At 40.2% G+C, this 23,039-nt stretch overlaps 1 protein-coding gene across 1 annotated transcript; it reads left to right on the top strand.

The window, feature by feature from the left end:
• Nucleotides 1-52: 52 nt before the first annotated feature.
• Nucleotides 53-22,994, top strand: pip5k1bb (phosphatidylinositol-4-phosphate 5-kinase, type I, beta b). Its single transcript, XM_037259941.1, has 15 exons — nt 53-274; nt 8,300-8,400; nt 8,783-8,851; nt 9,948-10,078; nt 11,966-12,083; nt 12,514-12,666; nt 12,799-13,095; nt 16,610-16,812; nt 16,980-17,063; nt 17,864-17,912; nt 18,015-18,099; nt 18,941-19,102; nt 19,660-19,759; nt 21,527-21,650; nt 22,169-22,994. Exons 3-15 carry the CDS (start codon nt 8,783-8,785, stop codon nt 22,169-22,171), a joined length of 1,578 nt encoding a protein of 525 aa, XP_037115836.1. The 5' UTR covers nt 53-274; nt 8,300-8,400; the 3' UTR covers nt 22,172-22,994.
• Nucleotides 22,995-23,039: the final 45 nt, after the last annotated feature.

The raw sequence follows: 23,039 nt of genomic DNA, 5'->3' as shown, positions 1-23,039 counted from the left end.
AAGTTGTGTTGCACTGAATGGCTCGCTGTGTGACAGCCAGGGCACAAGCGCACGCACGCACGCACACACGCACAGTGGTCATCCTGCCTGCTGTTATCGCAGGAGTAGTTTGTGCCCAGTAGTAGTTGAGTCAGACGCGTTGGACGCACGCCGCATTTGAGTTTATTGATATTTTTGCGGACTTGACTGCAGCAAAACGTAGCTGCACCGCCGAGCAAAAAAGAAAACATTTTTTCCCCCGACTCGTCTGCTCCGGAAAGAGGTCGACTAGCAGGTAAGCTTAGCTTGTATTCCTAATAAACCACGCAAATATCTTTATCAGAGTTGACAAACAGGACACGCACGTCTTTATGTTACATGTCTCATTTCTTGTTCGTGTCTTTGGTCAATATCGCGACAGGTGAGCAAAAGAGGAGCAGGTGAATTTATTCTTTATACGGCATCAACTCAAAAACGCATTAATATTGTTCATGAAACAAACCTCATTTCATTAACCTTTTCCTTTTCGAATTGTACCAACACTGTCAATTCCATTAAGGTACATATATAGAAAAGTGTTCTCTCCAAAATAGTGATTGACACTGATCATGGAATGTTTATTATTGTCTGTGCACTGGGTCAGCACTAAAATATTAAAACCACACCGCACTACAATGATTTGCAGTTTTATACCAACAACAATTTAGAAGTCACACAAACATATCTGCTCTTCACAATTCCAGTTCCAACTGTGCGCGTTATCATTAGAGTTTGCAAGTGTATCTAATAAAGGGGCGGCTGAGTGCATTATCTCTTATTGCGATGTGCACGTACTGCACAGTAATTGTTCTGCCTATGTACAGTAATTGTAATGAACAGTCAGTAAAAGGAACAATAGAGTCTTTTGAATTGCATTCGTCAGCAAATGAAATGTCTTAGTTCACTTCATAGGATACAACAGCAGCTCTGCCAGCTCACGAGTATTTGTTGTTCACTCTCATTTGATTTCCATGGAATGGATGAAGAGGTTAGCCGTATGATTTGTGAGAAACTGCAAGTACAGTATGTCCACCCTGATAGGAAATACATAGTGATGATTGGGCAATTGTTTTTGTCATAGAGGAAGTCATGCAGCAATTTCTAACACCATTGAAATGCAGTATAGCCGTTGTTTTGAGCCTTTACTGTACTAAATAACCAAAATAATTATTTATATGGTCTAGTGCTTTTTAAGGGATCACATAAGAGCCCCTTGTGTGTTCTTAGCTTCTGACAAGTGGATCATTTGGTACTGCGACACCGCCAATGGGTTGTGACTTTTTTTCCCCAGGAAGAAAAAAAAGACAAATATTGATTCAACTTTTTCTTTTAGTAAGTCATCTAACAATTAGAATCTTTTGCACTGTTTTAAAAGACATTGTTTAATATCTCCATGAAAAATATAATGTATGTATGTTGATCCTTGGTATGAAAGCTTCCCTCCTCCAAAAAAAAAGTTTGATTTTATTTCTTTGTTGTATTGTTTTTTAATGCTGATTTATTAAAACAGGAAAAAAAAATAGCCTGAAAGATGAGCAGTCATCCAAATTAGAGGCGATAGGTCTGTGGTTTCCTTTAGGAAGTTCCTGTGTTCATCCTGAATTTGCCTGGGAGACAGCAGAGTTATTCCGCACTGGCTGAAACTATTTGAAAAGGAAATTGCTCATGCAAATGCTCTGCTGTGTCTTTAGGGGTAACATCGGCCCTCCTGCGCCCAGTTTGTTACTCTTGAAACGCAAATGCAGTCCTAGTGAGCGGCATCTGTGCCTTATGTAATCTTCCCAACAGCAAGATGTGCCACCACATTACAAGGCTGATTTTTTTGTCAGTATTAATCAGATTATCTGATTAAATTGTGTCTCAGACACATCAAAAGACATTCCCTTTCAGTTGCTTTGAAGTAGTTATAAGGAATAAATGTGTTTGCTTGCTTATTAGCTGCCCCATATTAGCCAATTATTAGCTGCTCCAGGTCACTGAACAATGTATACAGTAGTAAAGCTTCAATTATAGAACTGCATCTGATTTTAGATTTTTTACAAGGCAAAAACAATTGCGATGCACTTGCAGCCAAAATTATATCACGAGTAGGCCAAAACCCACTTCCAGATGTTCCTCACCGACAGTGTTCCTAATGTTTCTTATTAGGCCACGCCCCCTTTAAAGGCACACGCCTAACCCTAACCTTCATGAACACACAGTTGGGTTTGTTCCAATGTAAAAAATTTTTTTTAAAAAGTTTGGTTTTTTCATGAGCGCGAATGGATGAATGGAATTTCTATTTAGTTCAATAATAAATACCGTATTGCTCTGTATCATCTTATTGTATGGCAACCCATCTATGACAAGCTGTAAGGATGTGAGTGCAGTCTTGTGATAGTCGGTCAAAGAACGCTCTGTGTGCACAGATTCAACGGTGATTGCAGCATAACAAGCATATGGCCATCATTTAAGACAGTTGCATAAGTGGATGCTAGTTCCCGGTCCTAGCGATTACTCGCAATCCTGATAATGGTGTTACGTACCATGTGTGTGCCCCCTCGGCGGGTTTTTGCTTACAACTCAGATAAAAATGCCTCACTGTACTGTGATAGTGACACGTAGGTCACTCCATCGCTCTTATTCACGTTCATGTTTTTACTACAAAAAGAATTTCCCGGTATTGCATTTACTATCAACGCCTAAACCTGCTCACTTTGTTTCTTCTCTTTTCTTTGTTGTGACAACAAATCTTTCCGAGCAGATAAAATGCGATTGGTGCCCGCATACAAATTTTAGCTACAAACAAGGGACTGGGTTAAGAAGTTTTTCTAACACGATTGGCATTCAAAACAGGACAAACTGGCCTCCACGCAAATTGCGGTATTTGGCTGTAATTAACTGGTGGAGGTGCTGTCAGCAGTTTGTGATTGGTTAATGGGTACGCTCTCAAGGTGGTGGCAGGCCCTCGAGCGTCGCTTCTTAATCATTACTCTCCAACTGGTTAATCGTGTACTGCTTTCACAAAGGAAGACCTAAGTCGTCAAACGGAAACTATCCTAACGTTTGTTTTATGGGGACATTGACAAAGCAGACTGACTGTTTCTAAGCTCGTGAATTTTTAACATCTCACCAAAAATACAAATAATCAAGGCCCCGGGTGAATCGTGACGAAGACGCTATGTGGTCTACTCTAGACAGGTCAAACAGGGCCACGAGACCTAGACAGCTTCCTTTTCACTTCTGCAAGAAGGGCATAGTTTGTTCTCCGTTATCTCCTGTTATTATGTTCATTCACTCTTGACAACACCGGCCAAACGTCACATCATAAGATAGGAAAGATCACAAACTTCAGCAGATATTAAAAATGTGAAGTCACCTCCAGTAATAAACTTTCCATCTTGTGACTTTGTGTGATCTTCTGTACAATATAAGCAAATGATTAAAAAATTTACAATGATGACTTTGGTAGATTGTTTTTAACATCACAACATACACTTACAGTTCAGATACATTCATGTAATCATTTGTATGCGGTATATAGAAAGAACACTGGCAACCCATGACAAAACTAAAATTTTTTCTAAGCTTTCATGCTTTTCCTAATAGCTCGTCCTGTCATGCGGAAAGTGATTTGAGCAGTCAGGCGATTCAAGTGAAGTCTACAGACGTCAACAACAACTCACATTATGTAACTTGTCAAAGTGGCCTGCTCCACGTGAAGGAGTTTTTCTGCTTCGTGGAGCGGTGTTATGGTATGGCATGGACGTGAGAACCGAGGGACTGGCGTGTTGTCAACAAATAGTGTCAAGATCTTTGGAGCAGGCTCAATTTGGATGTAAAATTCATCTCATTCATAATGACTTCCCCTTCATGGCCTCGCTGCATGCTCTTCAAAGAGCTCGCAGTCCTGATTGTCGTATAATTGGGCGGCTTATTAGACCGCTGGTGGTTTGCTGGCATGGGGAGCAGTTGGCCGCCTAGCAAGTATCCCGATTATTCAGTGGTGGTGTTGTTTGTTGTTGCGGTTTTGTTTTCCTGCTCGTTGTTCTGGTCCTGCTGAGCCCACATGACATGGAAATGATGGGTCCAAAATGTATGAATGGCAAATAAAAGTCAAAACTGCCAAGATTGGAATTTGATCACATTTTCCGGAAATAAAAGCTTCCCAAACGTCATCATGCATGATGTCATCTTGTAATATGTGATTGCGCATCTACAAAATGTACTTCCCCGAGTGTTCTCGGAGTCTTTGTTTTTTTGGAGTGTCTTGGAGAATTTCAGTAATGGCAACAACGAAAAGTGTCATTCCAATCATAGAAGCGGAAATGTGACCCACTTCAAACAAAATCAAAAAGAATTAAGAAATAAAACATGACGTGAAGCGCCTTGCTAAGGAACACATGGCCAAAGGTAAGAACGTTACCACGTTACTTAATAAAGCTTCTTTCTTCCTCTTTCATATCATTAGTTAGTATATGATGTTGGTATGATGTTTTTCATGTCATGTTAGCAACTGAGACAAAGTTGTAAACGGTATGTCACTGATGTCATTGTACAGAGTTAGTCTTCAATTTTCTTTTGCGTCACTTGTCCCTTTCGACATCTCTGTTTTCTGGCCAAATAATCGTCTCTAATTCCCCGCCGCAAGTCGGCAGCTTGGTTGGATTCATGTGACTTTCCTCACATACTTCTTCCTCACTGCTTCTCAAGCAGAATGGAGCCAGAGAGAAGAACTCGGAATAGCATACCCGGAGGCCTCTCCTAGGGTTTGTTGTGTGTTTTTTATGCTTTACAGCAACAGAATGAGTGCAGTCAATGGATCTACTGTGCGCGATTGTGCTTGTTAAAATAGACTTCTTTGTTAGCGGTGTAGACGACACAGCAGAGCTTGTCCACTGCAGTGGCTTTGCTATGAATATAATTTGATATAGCTCATTCTAATTTGTCTTTGTGGGAGGTAAGCAGGCAGTTAAACAATACAAATGGAAGAAGCATTCGTTTCTGTCTTACTTCAGCTCACCTATCTGTTGTCGTTATTTGTGAAAGACTAACTCTGTAGAGGTCAGAGTTCAGGTCTTTTGCTATTGCTAAGTATGCACTCATTCTGTCATATCACAATGCACTCGGGAGTATTGGTTATAAAAGTGTGCCACACCTTTATACGTTCTGTATTCTACACCTGATGGACTATAACAACAAATTAACTTTGTGTCACTTTCAAGACAGCGTGACAACAAATCCTCAATGCGAAAAGGAACAAATAGATGGATGATCAGCATTCAAGAAAGATGTTTGCTTACAGGAAATTAGTTTCAAGGACAAACACAAAAGTCGCACTCTTATCTCCTGAAATAATTCTTCTTGCACTTCCTTCTGTTTTTAATTTATCTTCCTCATCTCCATAATCTGGTCAATAAATGGCCACAATGACATGGCAAAAATTTAAAGTTGAGCACAAAAGTCCTGCTGTGAACTCAAACAAGCAAAATAAATCACGTATCTGCACCTTTATATGTAAATACATATATATTTAAAAAAAAAAAAAAAAAGCTCAGCATGATTCAGTGTTCTGCAAGCAACAACGAGAATAATAACAATTTTGTGAAACAACTATTCGTCACCAAAACCAATCATTGTTATCCTTAGCAAAGCAACATTTGGTGTTTTATCGCATTACAAGTAGAATGTGCCCAATCTTGTGGCACTGAGAGTTAATCTCTGTGGAAAAACAGCATTTAATCCAAGAGACTTGATATCATTTCAAATTGTTTCGGGATTTATTTCCAGCTCGTGCAGTGGGGCCCACACAGCACGTTGTCGCTTTGCTGCGTGAGCCCTTACAGAAGTGACGACTGCATTTTCCACAGAAGAGTAACTAAGCCACTGACACACCAAACACTGACAAGTGTTTACCCAAGGTGACAGGAATACATAGTATTGCTACTCGTAGCGTAAACACCCCTGCTCCCTCAAGAGGTACACTTTGTTTAAATAGGTTGCACTTGCTTAATTTACACATTTAATTTAGCTGTGCAGTTTGTGCTGCTGGAACTAGACTGTTTATTTGTTATTATGATCTTGAATGAGGGTTGAACATGGATAGTTGGAGCGATAATGTAAATGAGGTTAATTTCCAAAGAACTTGAGAATCAAGTGATCAGAGCAGTTCCATTCGATTGCCAAGCAAAGGATATTTCCTATATTTTTTCTTGATTGTATCTACTGCTGTCCAGAGATCTTATCCAGCATCCCGTTTTTTTGGATGGTGAAGGTCACATGTGCTTAGTCCAAAGCCACGTTTTGGTTGCCGGTCTACTATTGATTCTGTATTTTGATCCAGTAATCCAAGAGGATCTAGGGACTGAAGAAAAACTGAACCCATTTGTAAAATCTGTGTTCTGTTGAGTTTTAGTGACAGAACATGTCTTATAGACCTACTGTCAAGATCACTTGTTAGTAATGCTAACATCGCTACCAGGAATAGTATGCTATGACATTCACTTTTCGTTCATTGTTCTCTGAGAAATAAAGCTAAATAAACTTGGTGAGCAGAAATCATGACGTCATTCTTTCATAACCCAAAAAATCAACATTGAAAACATACAGTAAATTCTGTAGCCAAAGTGAAATCAATTCAACTCGGGTGGAGCACGTCCTGGCATGTTTGCTCAAACAAATTCCTTCTTTTTATTGTCAATACCAACGATCAGCTGTCTGGCAAGAATCTAGTACGTTGACTTTCAGCCAATTCCAAAACATTGCATTTTTCTCATACCAGAGAGCATGTTTTCCTTGGCAAAACTGTTTTGGGGAAAGACTGGTTGTTTGACTTCAATGTAGACTGACTGGAAGCAGTGGCACTGTCTGTGAGGATATAGCAAACATCTGTTTGATCTGCAGCATACTATGGATTTACTTCGAGTTTCTGTCCAAGGCAGGCATTATTAGGATGCCTTGAAGAAATGATGAGATGATATGGCCCTCGGTCTGCCCTTCCTTTTGTTGCGGCGCACAGCAGCAATCTGTTGTTTACTATAGCCACGGGCCTCTTCGTGGATTGTTCTGGAAAAATCTTTTGGAGCCCCCACCGGTTGGGTGGAGAGGTCAGGTGAGCGGGAGCTATCGGCTGAACGGCGCTATAGAGCTGCCTTTTCAATCGGGCCAGAGAGTCAAACAGGCCTTTCAGGCTTACTAACATTCCTCATAGTCATATGCTTGGTTCAAAGGATCATCAGCTTCTCAGCATTGAATAGTGTCCTCATAAAGTCTTAGCAAAGTTTCTTGGGAGCGATCGAGAAAAAATTAAATGAATAATGAACATCCACAATCGTCATGGATCATTTGAATAGTATATAAAGAGAAGTGCTTTGAGTGTGTTTGTAATTAAGGTGTGCTCGTAGCAACTGACAGGAGCTGCAATCTATTATTTCTGCAAGTGTGTTTAACCAAATATGGAAGACTGAAAGTAGTCCTCAACATTTTTAGCAATGACCCCTCTACCACTGAGCCCTGCCACCCCCAAGACTGGAAAAGTGCTCTTAACCCTGCCAGCAGCTTTCCAGCATTTATATGCAGGTGGTGAGCCCACTGCAGACTTGCCTTATCAGACCAAGGCTAAACATTGCTATTGTTTTTTTTTTTAACACCTCCCCTTATGCCTCTGCAACTGCAGTCCTCACCCGCTCAGATAACACCGATGAGCATTTATCCAGCGCTTTGTCTGCGAGAACCTCTGAGGTCAAACACAATCGACATTGGTCAGACGATTGTTCCAAAATCATATTGGAGGCTTCATTACGTGCATGCCAAAATTGTCGCCACTATCAGCCCTAACTGTGAGGGCCTAATCAGAAACTTCAAAAAGGTTATTGTTCTTATCTGTGTTGCATTTTCCACATGAAGAGCAACAGTGAATCGACAAACGGGGGAACCGATTGTGAAACGGAGTCACTCCTGAACCTCACACATTCATGTAAAATTGCCCAACCACAAATGGCAAAAACACACATCAGTCATAAGAATCCTGTCCAGTCCTAGTTGGCGTGGGAAATAAGTCCAATTGAGCTTTACATTTTCAGCTCGTAAAATGTATGGAAAACATGAAGAAACCGATGTGTGCTTGTGTTGTGCAGCTCAATAAGGTTTTTGTTGTACTGTAGACATTTGCTGCTACTTATGAACTGTTAATTAGTGGAAACATTTCTCCCCACCCTCACGTTACCATTTAAAGGGTCTATGAGCACAGTTGTCTTCTGTTTTCTATTCTGCGTAACAGTTTGTGAATTCTGCTCTTATTCAGGTTCCTGACATACTACATCTCAACAGTGGATAATCATTCAAGCCGGCAATCAAGAGATGTTGCCGTAATGTCTGTTTAATGGAGGCTTTTCTTTAAGCAAGGTAAACTACAGATGAAACGTTATGAACATTTCACACCAAAATGCATTATTTAAATAAAAGTGAACATGTTGGCTTAAAAAGGACGAAGATGTGATTTATTCAAAGGTGGTGGGACTTTATTGGGGACATGTGATTTGGTCTCAAATTGCTCGTTTCAAGTTATTTAGAGGCACAATCAAGGGAGGTGGGCTTCTGGATATTGTCTACCATGTGATTAAGATGTTGCCACGGCAACCTTGTCTTGCGTCAATCAGAGCTTCCCATGACTTTCTTCCGGTTCCAGCAGCTCATCCAAATACAGTCTCATATATTAACAATTGATTGTGATATATAATACAGTAGTCTAATAATTGGATTTATGATGAGTGACCTTTTCTTTCAGATGTCAACCACTACGGAAAATGGGATCGGGGGAGCTTGGAGTTCTAACAGAGAGAAAACATACAAAAAGGTAATAAATGTTGTCTTCTCACGCATGTGTTTTTTTTTACAACGCATGTGAACTTGTAGCTCTGATATTTATTTTGGCTAAACAAGTCCAAGAGAACTTCCCCCTATGATCCCGTGTTTCACATTACTTTGTACAAATGCATTTACAACACGTAATGTCTCGAACTTTGGACCGCTCTCACGCTAGAGATCAGTCAAGTGCTGGTCACACTTTTGACATCACTACCTACGTCAACCATTTTTTTTTTTATTATTATTCCAAGATGCCACTGTTGCAAGGCTTCTCACAGTGGCTACCACTGTTCACATTGCACAGACTGTAAAAAGAAGTCAAAGGTCATCTTGTTGCTACCCAGGCAACAAGATTTTATTTGTTTATGCAACATTCTCTTGAGCAGTTGTTGATATTCTGTGCCAGATTATTTGCTAAATGTCTTTGTACAAGGCCATTTTGATGCCCGATTCAAGTCTGTTAATAATAATAATAATAATAATAACAATAGCAATAACAATAACGATAAAAATAAAAATAATAATAATAATGATGATGATGAAAATAATAATAATACAATTTAACCAGTATATGCCAGGGTGAAAATGACACCATCATAATATTTTCACATTACCAATTACAGAAATAATAATCATTTTCAGTTAATTTGTCGATTCATTCATTGTGTCAATTGTGCAGAAGTGATTGTTGGAGTTGTGTCTTGAGGTAAAATGGAGCGCAGCGCTAGTTTCTAATTTCTAACGAAGAAAAACATGATGTCAGCAATGGGAAGTTGAGATACTATTGCCAAATTTGATTTTTTAATGATCCATAATTAATATACTGTAAAGATGTGAAACAGGTTTTGTTTCTTTCGAGGCTTAACTTCCCCCAAATGATGTTTGAATTCCTCTTTGTACATCACCGCTTCCATCCACCATGCATGACTTACTACCCATAGTTACTTTATTTTCTGTTTGAACTTTGCGACAGCATCGTTTATCAGTTCGATCAATTTTTGAGGGAAGTGCAATTTGTAGTTCTGCGTGCAACGGGGACACCGGCGACAGAGTGCAATAACAACACGCTTGTTTTCTCTCGCAAGACGACGTCATCGGCCTTAAAGGGAGCCATTCAGCTGGGCATCGGCTACACGGTTGGAAACCTCACCTCAAAACCTGACAGAGATGTGCTTATGCAAGACTTCTATGTGGTGGAGAGTGTCTTTCTGCCCAGGTCGGTGCTTGTTTCTCATCAACACATCATGCAGACACTAAAATGTCCTTCCTCGATGTGTGCAATTTTCTCAAACGCTTTTTCTATTTTATCATGAAAAGATTCCTACGTAACAGCCAGACGATTGTATGAAACCAAGGTTAAAAAGTCTGTGAATCACACAGCAACATTAAAATGAATTATGTGGAGGTGGCTACGCTTTGGGTGCAACGAGTTTCTGTTGCAAAGCCAAAGAATAGAAGCGGGGAAACTGGTATTCTCCGCCTGGTTCTTTTTTTTTTTTTCAACCAATTCTAAAATGACTAATAATTATGTTCACTAATAGCTGAAGTGACACACAAATGTAACTAATGCCAAAATGTTCTAGTATGTATATTATCCTGCCAATTTACAAGATACTGCATTTTAGTTGAAAAAACCTATTTTTTCTTTTTTTTTTTTTTACCCATATCCATGAAACTACAGTACTTTTTTAAGTTACATGCATGTAAGTTGGTTGATTGCCGTGAACAATGTATTTATTATAAATAGACGACTGTAATGTTTTTTTGTTTCTGAGTTACAACTCGGATGCACACTGGTCATTCAAATTTGAATATAATTAATTCATTCGTTTATTTAGTCATACATTGGTTTGAGTTTGCAGAAACACAGTCTACCTGGAAATGTTTCCTTTTTTTTTTTATGGTGCACCAGCATATGCAAACTCCATGCAAACGTCCTGTCACCTGATGTCCTTTTAAATATTGACATTGATTTCCTGCCTTACTGTCACTAATCCTTGGAGCTCATTTGTTACAAAACACAGACAGTTTGAGGTTTGTTACAAAACACAGCTTGTTTGAGGCAAACCTGTAAGCTTTGCAGTGGGAAAGCCAAATACAGCAGCCATAGAGCAACAAAAAACGCTTTCACTTCACAACAGGAGAGCGTCTCAAGAGAGAGCCGACTGTTTGAGATGCTTTTATTTCTTTTTTTTTTTTTTCTTCCAACACTATCTTGAGGTTCTTGTCGTTTTGGCCCCGTCAGTCTCACTGGATCACTCACATTGTGTCCTTATCCTCAGTGATCACAACCAGGATACACACGCACACACACACGACTCAATAATTAGAGTGAAGCATTTCAAGGTGTGTGTTCCGAAATTGTTCCCATGAGAGGCGTTTGCTGCTTTTTTTTTTTTTTTTTTTTTTTTTTTTCTTGTCATTACACACTGAACAGAGCAGTCATACAACACTTTGGAGTCAGGTGTAGAATTACACAGCGGTGCCCTATTTGTCCTCTTACAGAATCTAACACCAGGACACAACAGCCAAGGAGTTGATCCAATTGAGCACAACATTTAGCAGCTTTAAAACCACTGTGGAAGACAAATAAATTTCCTCTGTCAGCCATTTTAGCCTCGGGGCACCACAATAGTACCAAAAAGGAAAGATTTTTCACAAGACTTGACACACTTATCGGATGTGTTTCCTTGACATTCAGCTTAGGTTAGTTACCAAACAGGACCGGGCGACATTTCTGAGAAATGTCAGCTCTAGTATTACATTTGAGACAATACAAGAATAGGTTATCATGTTTTTGTGTTGTGTTTTGTCATCCCTGCAGAGACAGACACAAGGCTCAGATATATTGAGCTGATACACTTGATGGTGTAATTGGAGAACACGTGCTCATTATGAATGAATCCTGTTTCGTCATAATTGACATAACTTCCGCTCATTTACTTTTGATCAAAAGGCAAACCGTGCCAACATGTTGTAGTCAAAAATTCTTTGAATGCTTTTCGGATTCTTTTTATGTATCTTGACTCATGCAAATTAACAGTGTGTTTTTGTTTTTTGTTTTTCTTCTCTCCGGGGTCTCGACTGTTTCTCTGCATTCCAGTGAAGGAAGCAACTTGACCCCAGCACATCATTATCCTGACTTTCGCTTCAAGACTTATGCACCACTGGCCTTCCGCTACTTTAGGGACCTGTTCGGCATCAAACCCGACGACTACCTGGTAAGGCTTTGCTGGATGAACTGAAACGGTTAGCTCGTTACATTGTCACTCAGCAAATTTCATACTTGAGCTTAAAATACATTTTTAAACACCTTGTGTCCATAGTAGCAAATATTCCAAGAGATTCACCATTTTTTTTGGATTCTACCTGTTACATGTCATACAACCTCTCCCAACTTGTGTTTATTTTACAATTATTTTGTTTGAGAACGGCAGATATGTTTTTGTGTAAACAAAAGACTGCGTAAGGGAAAAAGAGATGACGCCAATGCATCGTCGGGAGCAAAGCTGCTCATGATTGACATTCATGAGGAGCTCAAAGATCCAATTTGGCAAAAGCAGAATGCACAGAATATTTATTTTTAACAGTTTCAAATATTTTTTCACATTTGGCAAATAATGGACTTTGTTGATGTTTTTCCCATTTTAGTACTCATTAGTCAATGAGCCTCTAATTGAGCTGACCAACCCCGGAGCCAGTGGATCTCTCTTCTACTTAACCAGTGATGATGAGTTCATCATTAAAACAGTCCAGCACAAAGAGGCAAAATTCCTCCAGAGGTTACTTCCTGGTTACTATATGGTAGGTCACATCAAAGTACTTCTACAGTACCTTCTGTACAAAATAAAAATCATCAAATGTAGATAGATGTACTTATTCGAGTTGTCCTCAAGGCATTGCTTAAAGTACTTTTTGTTTTCTGTCACCTCACAGAACCTGAACCAGAACCCACGCACCTTACTCCCCAAATTTTACGGACTGTACTGTATCCAGTCGGGAGGCATCAACATCCGCCTGGTGGTCATGAACAACGTGCTGCCTCGCTCGGTTAAAATGCACTACAAGTACGATCTGAAAGGATCGACGTACAAAAGACGAGCGTCCAGGAAGGAGAGAGAGAAAGCCAGCCCGACCTTCAAAGACCTGGACTTCCAGGACATGCACGAAGGCCTTTACTTTGACGCGGAGACCTACGCCAATCTGATGAAGACTCTGCAAAGAGACTGCCGGGTAAGTGGAAATCCTTTTTACATGCCAACGCTTTTCCCCAGTGAAAAGAATGCTGACATTGACATCAGGTGATTTTTAATCAGCACCATGATCAGAATACCTTCACGAGGCAAGTCATTTTCTGGAAAAATGCCATTCCTTTATCCATCGAAATTTCACAACACCCTCAGGATGTATCAAGGTTAAATTAAACATGGTAGCAATAAATCAAATATAGCCATATACACGAGTGATAGTGACACTAAAAGACAAATATATTGTACATTTTTTTGAAAACAAGATTGTAGATGGTACAAATGTAGTATTACGAGAACTCCATGTGCTTGGGAAATAACTGTGTGTTCTTTCTAAGCTCCGGGTCGTCCCTAGGCCCTCTGCTCTTGTCTCTTGTGTTTCACTAAATGACATCTGGGCAAACACGGAATGAGATTAAGACATGATCCTGCTAGCGTGAGATACTTGGAGCTGACTTTCAAGCTGTGCCTTTATGCAGTGGCAAAGAGACTTAGCAGTAGTAATAATAACGATTATAATAATGATTTGCTGACAAGGTTTTAGAGCTTCATTTTTTTTTTAAAGCAGGTCTGCTATTCTATAAAATAATATCTACTACTTTATTTCTATCACTATGGAAGAATTATAAAATGGATTATTGCAGCGATTAATCGGCTACAATTTTATTTGTATTAAAGTGTATTGAAAAAACATTTTTTCCGAGATCACTATTTATTAACCAATAATTCTTGTTTATTTTGTATTATTTATTGACTAAGCAATATCACACGAGGATTGATGGTCATTGTTTTTCAAAGTGAAACCAGATGTTTGTAACTGTCCTGTTTTGATTAAACACAAAAGATAAACCAGTCTTCTTCTATGAAGCGCTTATAAAATTTTATTACTTTTGAGAGCCTGAAATCAGAAGAGTTGGACATTCTTTAGTTCAAAGGAATTCTACATAAATGATTACTTGTTTATTAAATACGAGGGCATTAATTAGACGAACAAAAATGACGCGGTCACACTGTCAATATTAACAGTTAATGAGCAGAGGGATGCTGCAGGCATGTTGACTTGCAATCTTACGTAACAGATAACCTCGATCATGTTTGGAAAAGTGTGCAAATAAGGTGTGCATTTCTCATTGCCTTCCCACTTTTAAAGTCAAATGAACAGAAATTCTGGAGATGATCGTGAGAGATCTTCTGAGCTTATGAGGCTTCTTATAAATCATTAGCTATCATGCTGACTTTGTCCACATTCTTTATTTTCCTTTCACTGTTTTCGAGACTGGATGGCATCCTCCCATTTTGCTCAGTCAGTGTTTTCTTAAAGTTCAACCTGACACGAAACTACCCTCACACACACACGCACGCACACACACGCATTAATAATTAGCTGTTTTTGCCCGTGTAATGGTAAATGTGCTTTACTGATGAGCATATTTTTTTATTATTACCCATGAATTTTTTAATTTACTGTTTTCAAAAAATAACAGCATATTTCTTGTGTCAAAAGACCCATAAACAGAAGCAAAAATATTTGAGGCATATATAGAACACTACGAATAATTTGGATTTATTTTATTTCTGCGTGGGCCCGTACCATGCAGCTAAGTTGCGAAGCAGTGGACAGGGACCACTGCATATCCATTGCCGTGGTGTCTACAATACACGAGGCCAGCCAGCAGCTCTTAGAGGCTAACCACATTTTGTTATTTTCACCTCTTCCTGTTCCCGCCTCCTGAGCGGGAAGCAAAATGCCCTCTAAGCAGAATGCGTGTGTTCATTTCCATGAGTAAGCAGCTCAGCCCGTCAGCCCTGGAGAGGCTGCTCGACCAAAACACAGAGGGGAGGTCAGCGGCCGCCTAGCAACAGGGGGTGAGGGGAGTGCAAGGAACGAGAAGGGAGGGCAGACTCTATTGTCCATGAAAGTGAATATTACTGATAGCCATTTGTGCAGAAATAGGATAAATAGGCAATTAACATTTTGCTCCTAAAAATGCTTTCTTACCTCTCCTTTGGAAGAATGGATCCCTTAATAATATCTTAAAATATCTGCAATGATTGTATGTATATCGTATGTTACAGTTTCTTCGCACAGAGAGAGTAATAATATCTGATCCAAGAAAGAAAAGGGCAGTTTCATTTATTATTTGAAAACACCCAGTCATGGATATTAAATTCCGTGCTTCCCCGAACAAGAGGCTCATCCAAATCTGATGAATAATGAATACTTTTCAGACACTTTCCTGCAACGGCACACCGTGTTAGCACATTCTCATTTTTGTGGCTTTAGACAGCAAAATTTGCTCCAGGGATTTTAGGAATGTGAGCAATGTATTCATGGCCATGCGAAGCAGGCCACACCAAGCAGCACAGCTCCTTATTGTTACCATTAGCCATCCTCCTTCGGCTGTTAAAAACTCCATGGTCCAAAGCTAAATGACAGATTTACATGCTAAACACTCACTGGCATCGATTAAACCAAGACATATTTTTTAAAGAATAAAAACTGCTTGTTAGACTAATTAATGGAAAGGAGATAATTCTCCGTGGCACACTTGATGAGCTGTCAGAGTGTGCCAAGGGACCCTGGTTAAGGATCACTGACTTAAATCAGTTTTATTTCCCAGAATCAAAAATTGCTTTTTTTCCCTCCCTTGCATATAAACATCATTTATTAAAAATCTTGGCAAAAATAACTAGACAAGCTCAGTCGTTTTCTTTCTGCCATTCCATCTTGATTGTGGGCCTGGGAAAGCCAAGTCCGGGGCAACTCGATGCCCTTTCGTAGGCAGACGAGTGTGTACAGTACGTGTGTATATTGCGGTGTGTGTGTGTGTTTCAAGCAGGGCTGCAGTTTGAATAGACTGGGGGCGAAGGGATGCAAATCCTTGATATGGAAAAGTTCAAAGCTGAGACAAAAGCCCTAGTGTTTGTTTTTAACTCATTTGCCCTATATTTGGTTTGCAGTGTGTGAGTGACCACAGTAAAGTTTGCATCTGCATACGTGTTGTTTGCTCATGAAATTAAATTGAGATTTCCCCCTGCATAAACTTCCTTATTTACACTTATAAGAAAAAGGTTGCACACAAGGAACCCCCTCCATAACAACCTTTATTTTGCTACTTCAGTGATTATTAACCCTTATAATACCTTAAAGTGGGTCAAGCGACTGACTGCGACGACGAGGACATACTTGGTCACTCTTATCGCAGTTTGCTGATTTAACTCCCACCTCTCACCTCACTCACGGTTGGCTCAATGCGTGCTCTATTTTAGCTCCTCAAAGCCAAGCCAGCAGGAGACGAGATGTCGGGAGACTTTGGGAACTGGGTGAAAGGCTCCTCACACGGGTCAATGTGTACCACTTTGTGGAGAAAAAAATGTTTATTTGGCTTGAATCCGGTTTTGAGCAGAAATTTCCTCCTGTCGCTTTGAGGTGGATGACGCGTGACGCTGATGTGGTCAGCAACAATGAGTTTCTACCATGCAACCTTTTGTCATTTCAGGTGCTGGAGAGTTTTAAGATCATGGACTACAGCTTGCTACTGGGTGTCCACATCCTGGACCAGAACCAGAGAGAAGGGCTTGAGCAAGGCCAGGCGGGGGGCGACCGATCCAGGCCTGTGGGCCAAAGGGTTCTCTACTCCACCGCCTTGGAGTCCATCCAAGGAGACGGCAAGGCGGCCGAAGTCCTTACCACAGATGACACGTGAGTGGGGCTCAGATGGGGAACACGGACATACTGGTTATGTCTTCATCTCCAGTTATGCAACAGTAGTCCACCCTTTCAGGATTTATTTGCTATCATCGCCCTTATATGTCTTTGTTTGATCAATGCAAAAAAAAGTGCTGTCTAACACTGTTCTATGTCAACAGCATGGGTGGCATCCCCGCCAAAACACACAAAGAAGACAAGCTGCTCATCTTCCTTGGCATCATAGACATTCTGCAGTCATATAGGTACAGTGTTTATGGAATATATTGCGCTGCATGAAAATCCAGAATCAGGTCGTAAGCCGCCTCACTGTCAAGTCACAACAGCTGTAGAATCTACTGAGGTCCATAAAAGAGCCATGTTTTATGATGTTCTAAAACAAATGTTTAAAACCAAACCTCCTCGGTGGAAATAATTATGCTCACTTTTGATTGACGCTACCAAGAGTATGTTTATTTTCGTGGTTACTAGTTTATAGGCTGATCTAGCTAACTTCTTAACTTCTTTGCCATTAAAATACCACAACAATAAACACAGTGTTAAATTAAGACGTTTCTGACAAGAGTCATTTTCAAATTGAGCTCCTGTGGTGGCGCTCATTCCATTTTTAAATGTGTGCCCTCTGAACATTTCATTTTATTATAACCTGGAGCCACCAAACTCTTTTGAAATCTTTTGCTACCCCCTCAACACACACTGTTTTGTGTTATATTTTGGATGGAGGACGATGATGCAATCATGGAGAGTGAGACCTTCAGCTCATAGGATGTCTGTGGATATAAAAATGTCACTTGTAGTGTTGCTGGCTGGTTGAGGTGAGCTAAGGTGAGGTCCAGCGGGATAAATACTGAAGAGCCAATTAATTTTTTGAGACAGCCCCTTAAATGTGAATTACATCATCCCAAACAGGGGTGTACTGTAGCAAAAATAATAAACGATTGTAAGTGGTGCCAAAGGGGCAACCATCTACGGTTTGATGACGCATTAAAGAAAATATATATTTTTTTATATTTCTAACAAGCTGTTTTGTGCTTTCTCTCTGTAGATTCATAAAGAAGTTGGAACACTCATGGAAAGCTCTGGTGTATGATGGCGTAAGTCTACAGAGCCTCTTTCTTCTTTGTGCACACACACACACACACACACACATATAAATATATATACACACATTTACATTATACGTATTTTGTCCTCAGGATTCCGTGTCAGTGCACCGGCCCGGTTTCTATGCCAGCCGCTTTCTCAAGTTCATGAGCACTCGGGTCTTCAGGAAGACTCAGCGTAAGTTTGCCTTTCTTGACACAAAATAGGGAAGATGCATTTTCTTTTTGAATTTCATCATATGATTGACGGGTGTGCCGGAAGACCATTGTGAAATTAACCGGGGGGGGGAGAATTCCTTGCATTGTTTTCCTCATCGTTTGCCTGGAAGTACTCATAAAAATGTGAGGCGCGTGGCCAACTGTGACTGTGAGTCTTTATATTGGCATTTTATTACAGTAATAATCTTGTGTTTTATCAAATTAGTGGATTGTGAGAAAGATATTCATCATAGTGTCACGTTTGTTATCGTCGTTGTGGTTTGCAGTTTCTGTGAACATGAGAGATGTTTTAGTATTTTAGTTATCTCATTCAACTAAATGAAAATGACAGAGTAGAAAACATTTGAAATTATATATCTTCATATGCAAAAAAAAAGAAATATTTGATTTGTGTTTTATAATTGAAAAGAACACATTGTTGACGCTTTTGCACCACGTCACAAAAAGGTGTTTTCCCACCTTCCTTCAAAAGTACGCCCGTCAATAAAGCAACTGAACACAGGAAGTAAAAATAACGTTTCTAATTTCGACCTCGATGAGAGCTTTTCGAGCTGATCGATTGAGCCACTCTCATGCAATGATCCGACAAGCATGAGTTTTGCTTTCACACCGTTGTTTTGGAACTTCCCGTCGATATTAAATATAACCACGTTATGCAACCGTGCGGGACTCCCTGTGGGACTGAATGCGGCCGAAGCGGTGATGTGAGGATTTGGCAAAGCTATTAGTCTGCACTTCAGTCTGACAGCCCCCCCCCCCACCTCCACCCTCTATTTATTTATTTTTTTGCTTATGTGCAGAGATTCGATTTTCCCCTTCAAAGAGGACTCGCACATCAATCCACGCTCTGAAGTCGTCCTCTCAGGAGATCCTTTCATCGCAGGTGGATGAGAGGGACGAGGACAAGAGCACGGGGGAGCGGCGGTGGGGGGCTCGCAGTCTGGCGAGTCTGGATGGACAAGGTACGTAAAAACTGCGCCGTGAACCTTCCTGATCTGTGCAAAGGTTATCTTGAATGATACTCGTAGAGGAGTCTCCTGTTGGTTGTTTTATCATCGGTGCACCCTCAGGGTGACTTTAATGGACCATGACAAGGATTTGGTGGCCCATCAGCCGTCGCTTAATTGGCCTGTAAAAACTTTGTGCAGTTTGTAAAAAGAGTGTAAGGAGCTGGATTATGTAACACTAAATCCCGACCAAAGTCATTTGAAGACACTTTTCAAGTGGAGAAATTAGGGAGCATTAAACAAACCCTGCAGCCAAATATAGACAAACTCTGACAGTCTGACTTTTGGACGATTTGGAGTCTACAATGACCCTAACGTGCTTTCTGTTGGAATGTCAAAGGAAATTCCACATAAGTGCTAAAAGTGAAATGATCATTTAAAATAGAAAATAATTTAAGACTTCAGTAAATACAATCATCAAATAATACTTCTATTTGAATCTGTGAACTTTTGCATTTTCTGTCCCCTGTCACGTGACAACCTCCTCCATCTTGTGACTTTTGTGTCCTCAGCTGTGTTTGGTTCATACCTGCATCCTGAGCTGGTCCCCGCTAACTCGTCTTACTTCAAGGACTCCTCCATGGTCGGGGTGGACAACCAAACAGATGAAAGGTGCGGCATCAATATTTTCTTTTTTGTCTTTGCGGAGGCAATGTATTTTTTTCTGCGGTTCCACTGTATAGGTTTGAGTTTTAATATCACCACTCACCACTAGATGGCAGGCATTGCTTAGTTACATTTACACTGGGTCTTATATTGGCCAATACTACAACCTTCATTCATCTTCAGAACTAATATATATTTTCAGATTTCGAATGACATGATAGTGATAGACATGGGCACGTATATTGTCCATTTTTAAAACGGTTAAGTGTGTGGTCTTAATTGGCTCCCCTGTAGACCTAATAGAAAAATTGTGCCCATTGACCAGTCTGGACACCTTCCATGTTTATTTTCAGATAGGCCAACGGGCTTAGCTTCTTTAGTTATGTATTTGTCTCTCCATCAGTATTTGCAAAGTGGCTTTACGAGCCCCGGGAGCAAAAACAATGTCGTTATTCCTCTCTGTTGCTTTAATTGTGTCATGGCTGGCTGCTCTGTGTGAGTGTAGTTCAGCACTTAAAAACACAACACGGCCAGGCCCTGGCCGTGGGGACCAGAAGGAGGTCATGTTTATGCGAGCCTGTATGCGTGGGAGTGGGTGTTTTAACAGGCGTGGCCGTACACACACATGCCACACTCCCACGCTATTTCCGTCCGTACCTTTGCGTTGCACACGTCTAATTGGCATTCGATGAGTCACAGAAGAGGTGACTCAGTGCTTCCAGAATGCATGAGCACTGTATGCTCATATATGTTTCAGGTCTTCAAGCATCCGTGAAGGTGTCGCTGCTCTTTTAGAGGGTTAGGATTACCTCACTCGGCTTTAGTGTACATCGTGAAATATTTATGCTTGGGTTACATCAGAGGCTACGAACTGCTTTGTGTTAAGTTCACCTCTTTTCTTGCGGAGGCTACAATGTGCCGTCTGTCACGACTCGTCCCCGGTCAGTCCATTGTGTATAGATTTTGTCATAATTTCTGTGTGCTCGCCCCTCCCCTCCTGTGTGCCCAGGATCAGTGTGATCACTCTCACCTACGTCTTGTTAGCTGACGTGTATTTAAGTCCTGTCTGCCCCTCACTCCTGTCGGGTTGTTTGTCGTCGCTCGGTTCTTGTCTCATGTCTCTGTTAGTTCGTTTTTTGTTTGCCAGCTCTGTCAGTCGGTTCCGTTGATATTTGTTAGGCCGTTAAGTTACGTTAGTTTGCGGGTTCTGTTGGCTTGTTCCCCTTGTCCTCCCTTGTCCTCCCTTCCAACTCCCTTTTCCCTTCAAAAACCCTGGTCCAAGCTGCATTTGGTCGCCCTGCTCCATTCCGATCCATGACACCATCACCAAAAAGTCTTTTTGAAAAGAAATATAAGCTTATTGGAAGGCATTATCATGCAATGAGACAGCAAGGAATACTGATGCAATATAATTGCGTGTAAGACAAGATATGTATTGATCTAAGTTGGTATTGTGACTTTTTTGGTGAAACACGTGAATGACGTGTCAAAAGAGCAAACTACAAAACTGGCGTGTTCAGGAAGTCGCCTTACCTCACGCAAAGAAAACAAGTCTTCTGCTGCCCCCTTGTGGATGAAAGTAAAAGAAAAACTCGCAATGCCATGCTTGCGGCTTCGTCCAAATATGTAAATCATGAGGCTTTTCTTTCCTATGCAGACAGGTTGACCGAGGTGCGCTGCAGTCTTGTTGATCAGATGTGTTGACACAGCTGTAGATTAAACTGCTTGCTATGCACTTCAAGATATGAAACGTGACCATTTCTTGGGTTTCAGAGAGGACGCTGGGTCCAGCTCCACCTTCACCTTGGAGGACAGTGCCATATGCCTGACCTCTGAGCATAGCACCATGGACGTGGATATGGACCGTGATGACGGATCGGTTCTTGATGTCTATTTGGTCAGTTAAAATAATACATCAATACATGTTATTTTTTGAGTTATGTGGACTTAACCAATTATCAATTAAATGTCAAATTGTTAAAATCATGCCAACTCAACCAATTATTAAATTACACAAATGGTCAATTGTAAAAATACAATTGTAATTTTATTTGATTTATTTACCTAAGTCTCTTGATTTTTAATAAATTTTATTTTCAAGTTTTTTAACATCACTATAAGAAATCAACTATCCAATCTACTGTAAATAAAACAAGGAATATATATTCTATAATCGTTTAATATTGTATATACATTTAATTTATTAATGGTGTTATTAAATAAATTAGTTTTGTATATTATGATATTCATAATTACAATTTAATTGATTATATATTTTTTATTTTAATGACAAAAAAATATGGTTTTGCCCATGGATAATTTTGCATTGTTAATGAATGACATTACAGTTGTCATTGTTCTTCATCTTCAGTCTATCATTGGCTCCAATATTGACAAATTTTTCATCTCTTGCAGTGATCCAAGAATATTTGGACCTGCCACATGCTACAATCTCAACCTCCATTTTGTTATGCTGCTGCTGCAGTCATGTTGCCACTTTTATCTCCAACACGAGAGGTTGACAGCAAAGCGACATCACCTGAATGGACATGTGTGACATCACACCGAGTGATGAAGACACTTTACGCCGTTACGTTTCATGTATCTTACCATGGCCTCCACAGCAATCTGCTCTACAGTATATTTATCTACTATATATTTTATTCTGCTGAATAGAAAGCCTTTTTTTCCAGTTCCGCTAGTTTCTGATCTGATGAGAAATGTTTACAGTGGAGCCATGGTGGCAGGAGAGATGCTCAGAAGGTCTGAGGCGAAAGCAGCCCATGAAAGCCAAGGCGTGGAAAATGAGGAAGGCTGCTCCCTCTCCTGAAGAAAAAAAAAACCCAATTATGTTTGGACTCCTGTAATAAGAGATGATTCATAAGCAGGGCGGAGTGGCTCACATGAGCGCAAACTCGGAAGCGCAAAATCATGCACTTTCCCTCTGGACGCCCGATTGTGCTCAGTGACCTTGTAGGTCATTTTAATAGTTTTGTTTGTATCATTGAAGGTCATTTCATACTGCAATGCATCCTCTTACAAATCTTACATCACGATGCTGTCCAATAACTCACCCTGATTTATTTCCAACTATAAATGTTGAATCCCTGGATCTTGTGAGTCGATGCCATAATTTATTATATGAATCAACATTTTACCATTTGCTGAGAAGAATAAATCACATTAAGACAATGCCTATTTATAAAGGAGACCGCTCTGAATAAAATGACATCAACGATCAGTGTGCAACCTTTTGCTCATTTCCCCTTGACAGTTACCAAAGTGT

This window comes from Syngnathus acus, chromosome 9 (assembly GCF_901709675.1).
Source record: "Syngnathus acus chromosome 9, fSynAcu1.2, whole genome shotgun sequence".
NCBI classification, from domain to species: Eukaryota; Metazoa; Chordata; class Actinopteri; order Syngnathiformes; family Syngnathidae; genus Syngnathus; species Syngnathus acus.
The sequence above is the reverse complement of the archived record's forward strand: the minus strand, read 5'-3'. Positions and strand labels throughout refer to the sequence as shown.

Excerpts from the sequence above, each read along its gene's own strand:
- pip5k1bb (XM_037259941.1), top strand. The coding sequence starts at position 8,783 with ATGTCAACCACTACGGAAAATGGGATCGGGGGAGCTTGGAGTTCTAAC. Across the intron at positions 17,913-18,014 it reads AAGCTCTGGTGTATGATGGC|GATTCCGTGTCAGTGCACCG; the intron begins GTAAGTCTACAG and ends TTTTGTCCTCAG. Across the intron at positions 18,100-18,940 it reads GGTCTTCAGGAAGACTCAGC|AGATTCGATTTTCCCCTTCA; the intron begins GTAAGTTTGCCT and ends GCTTATGTGCAG.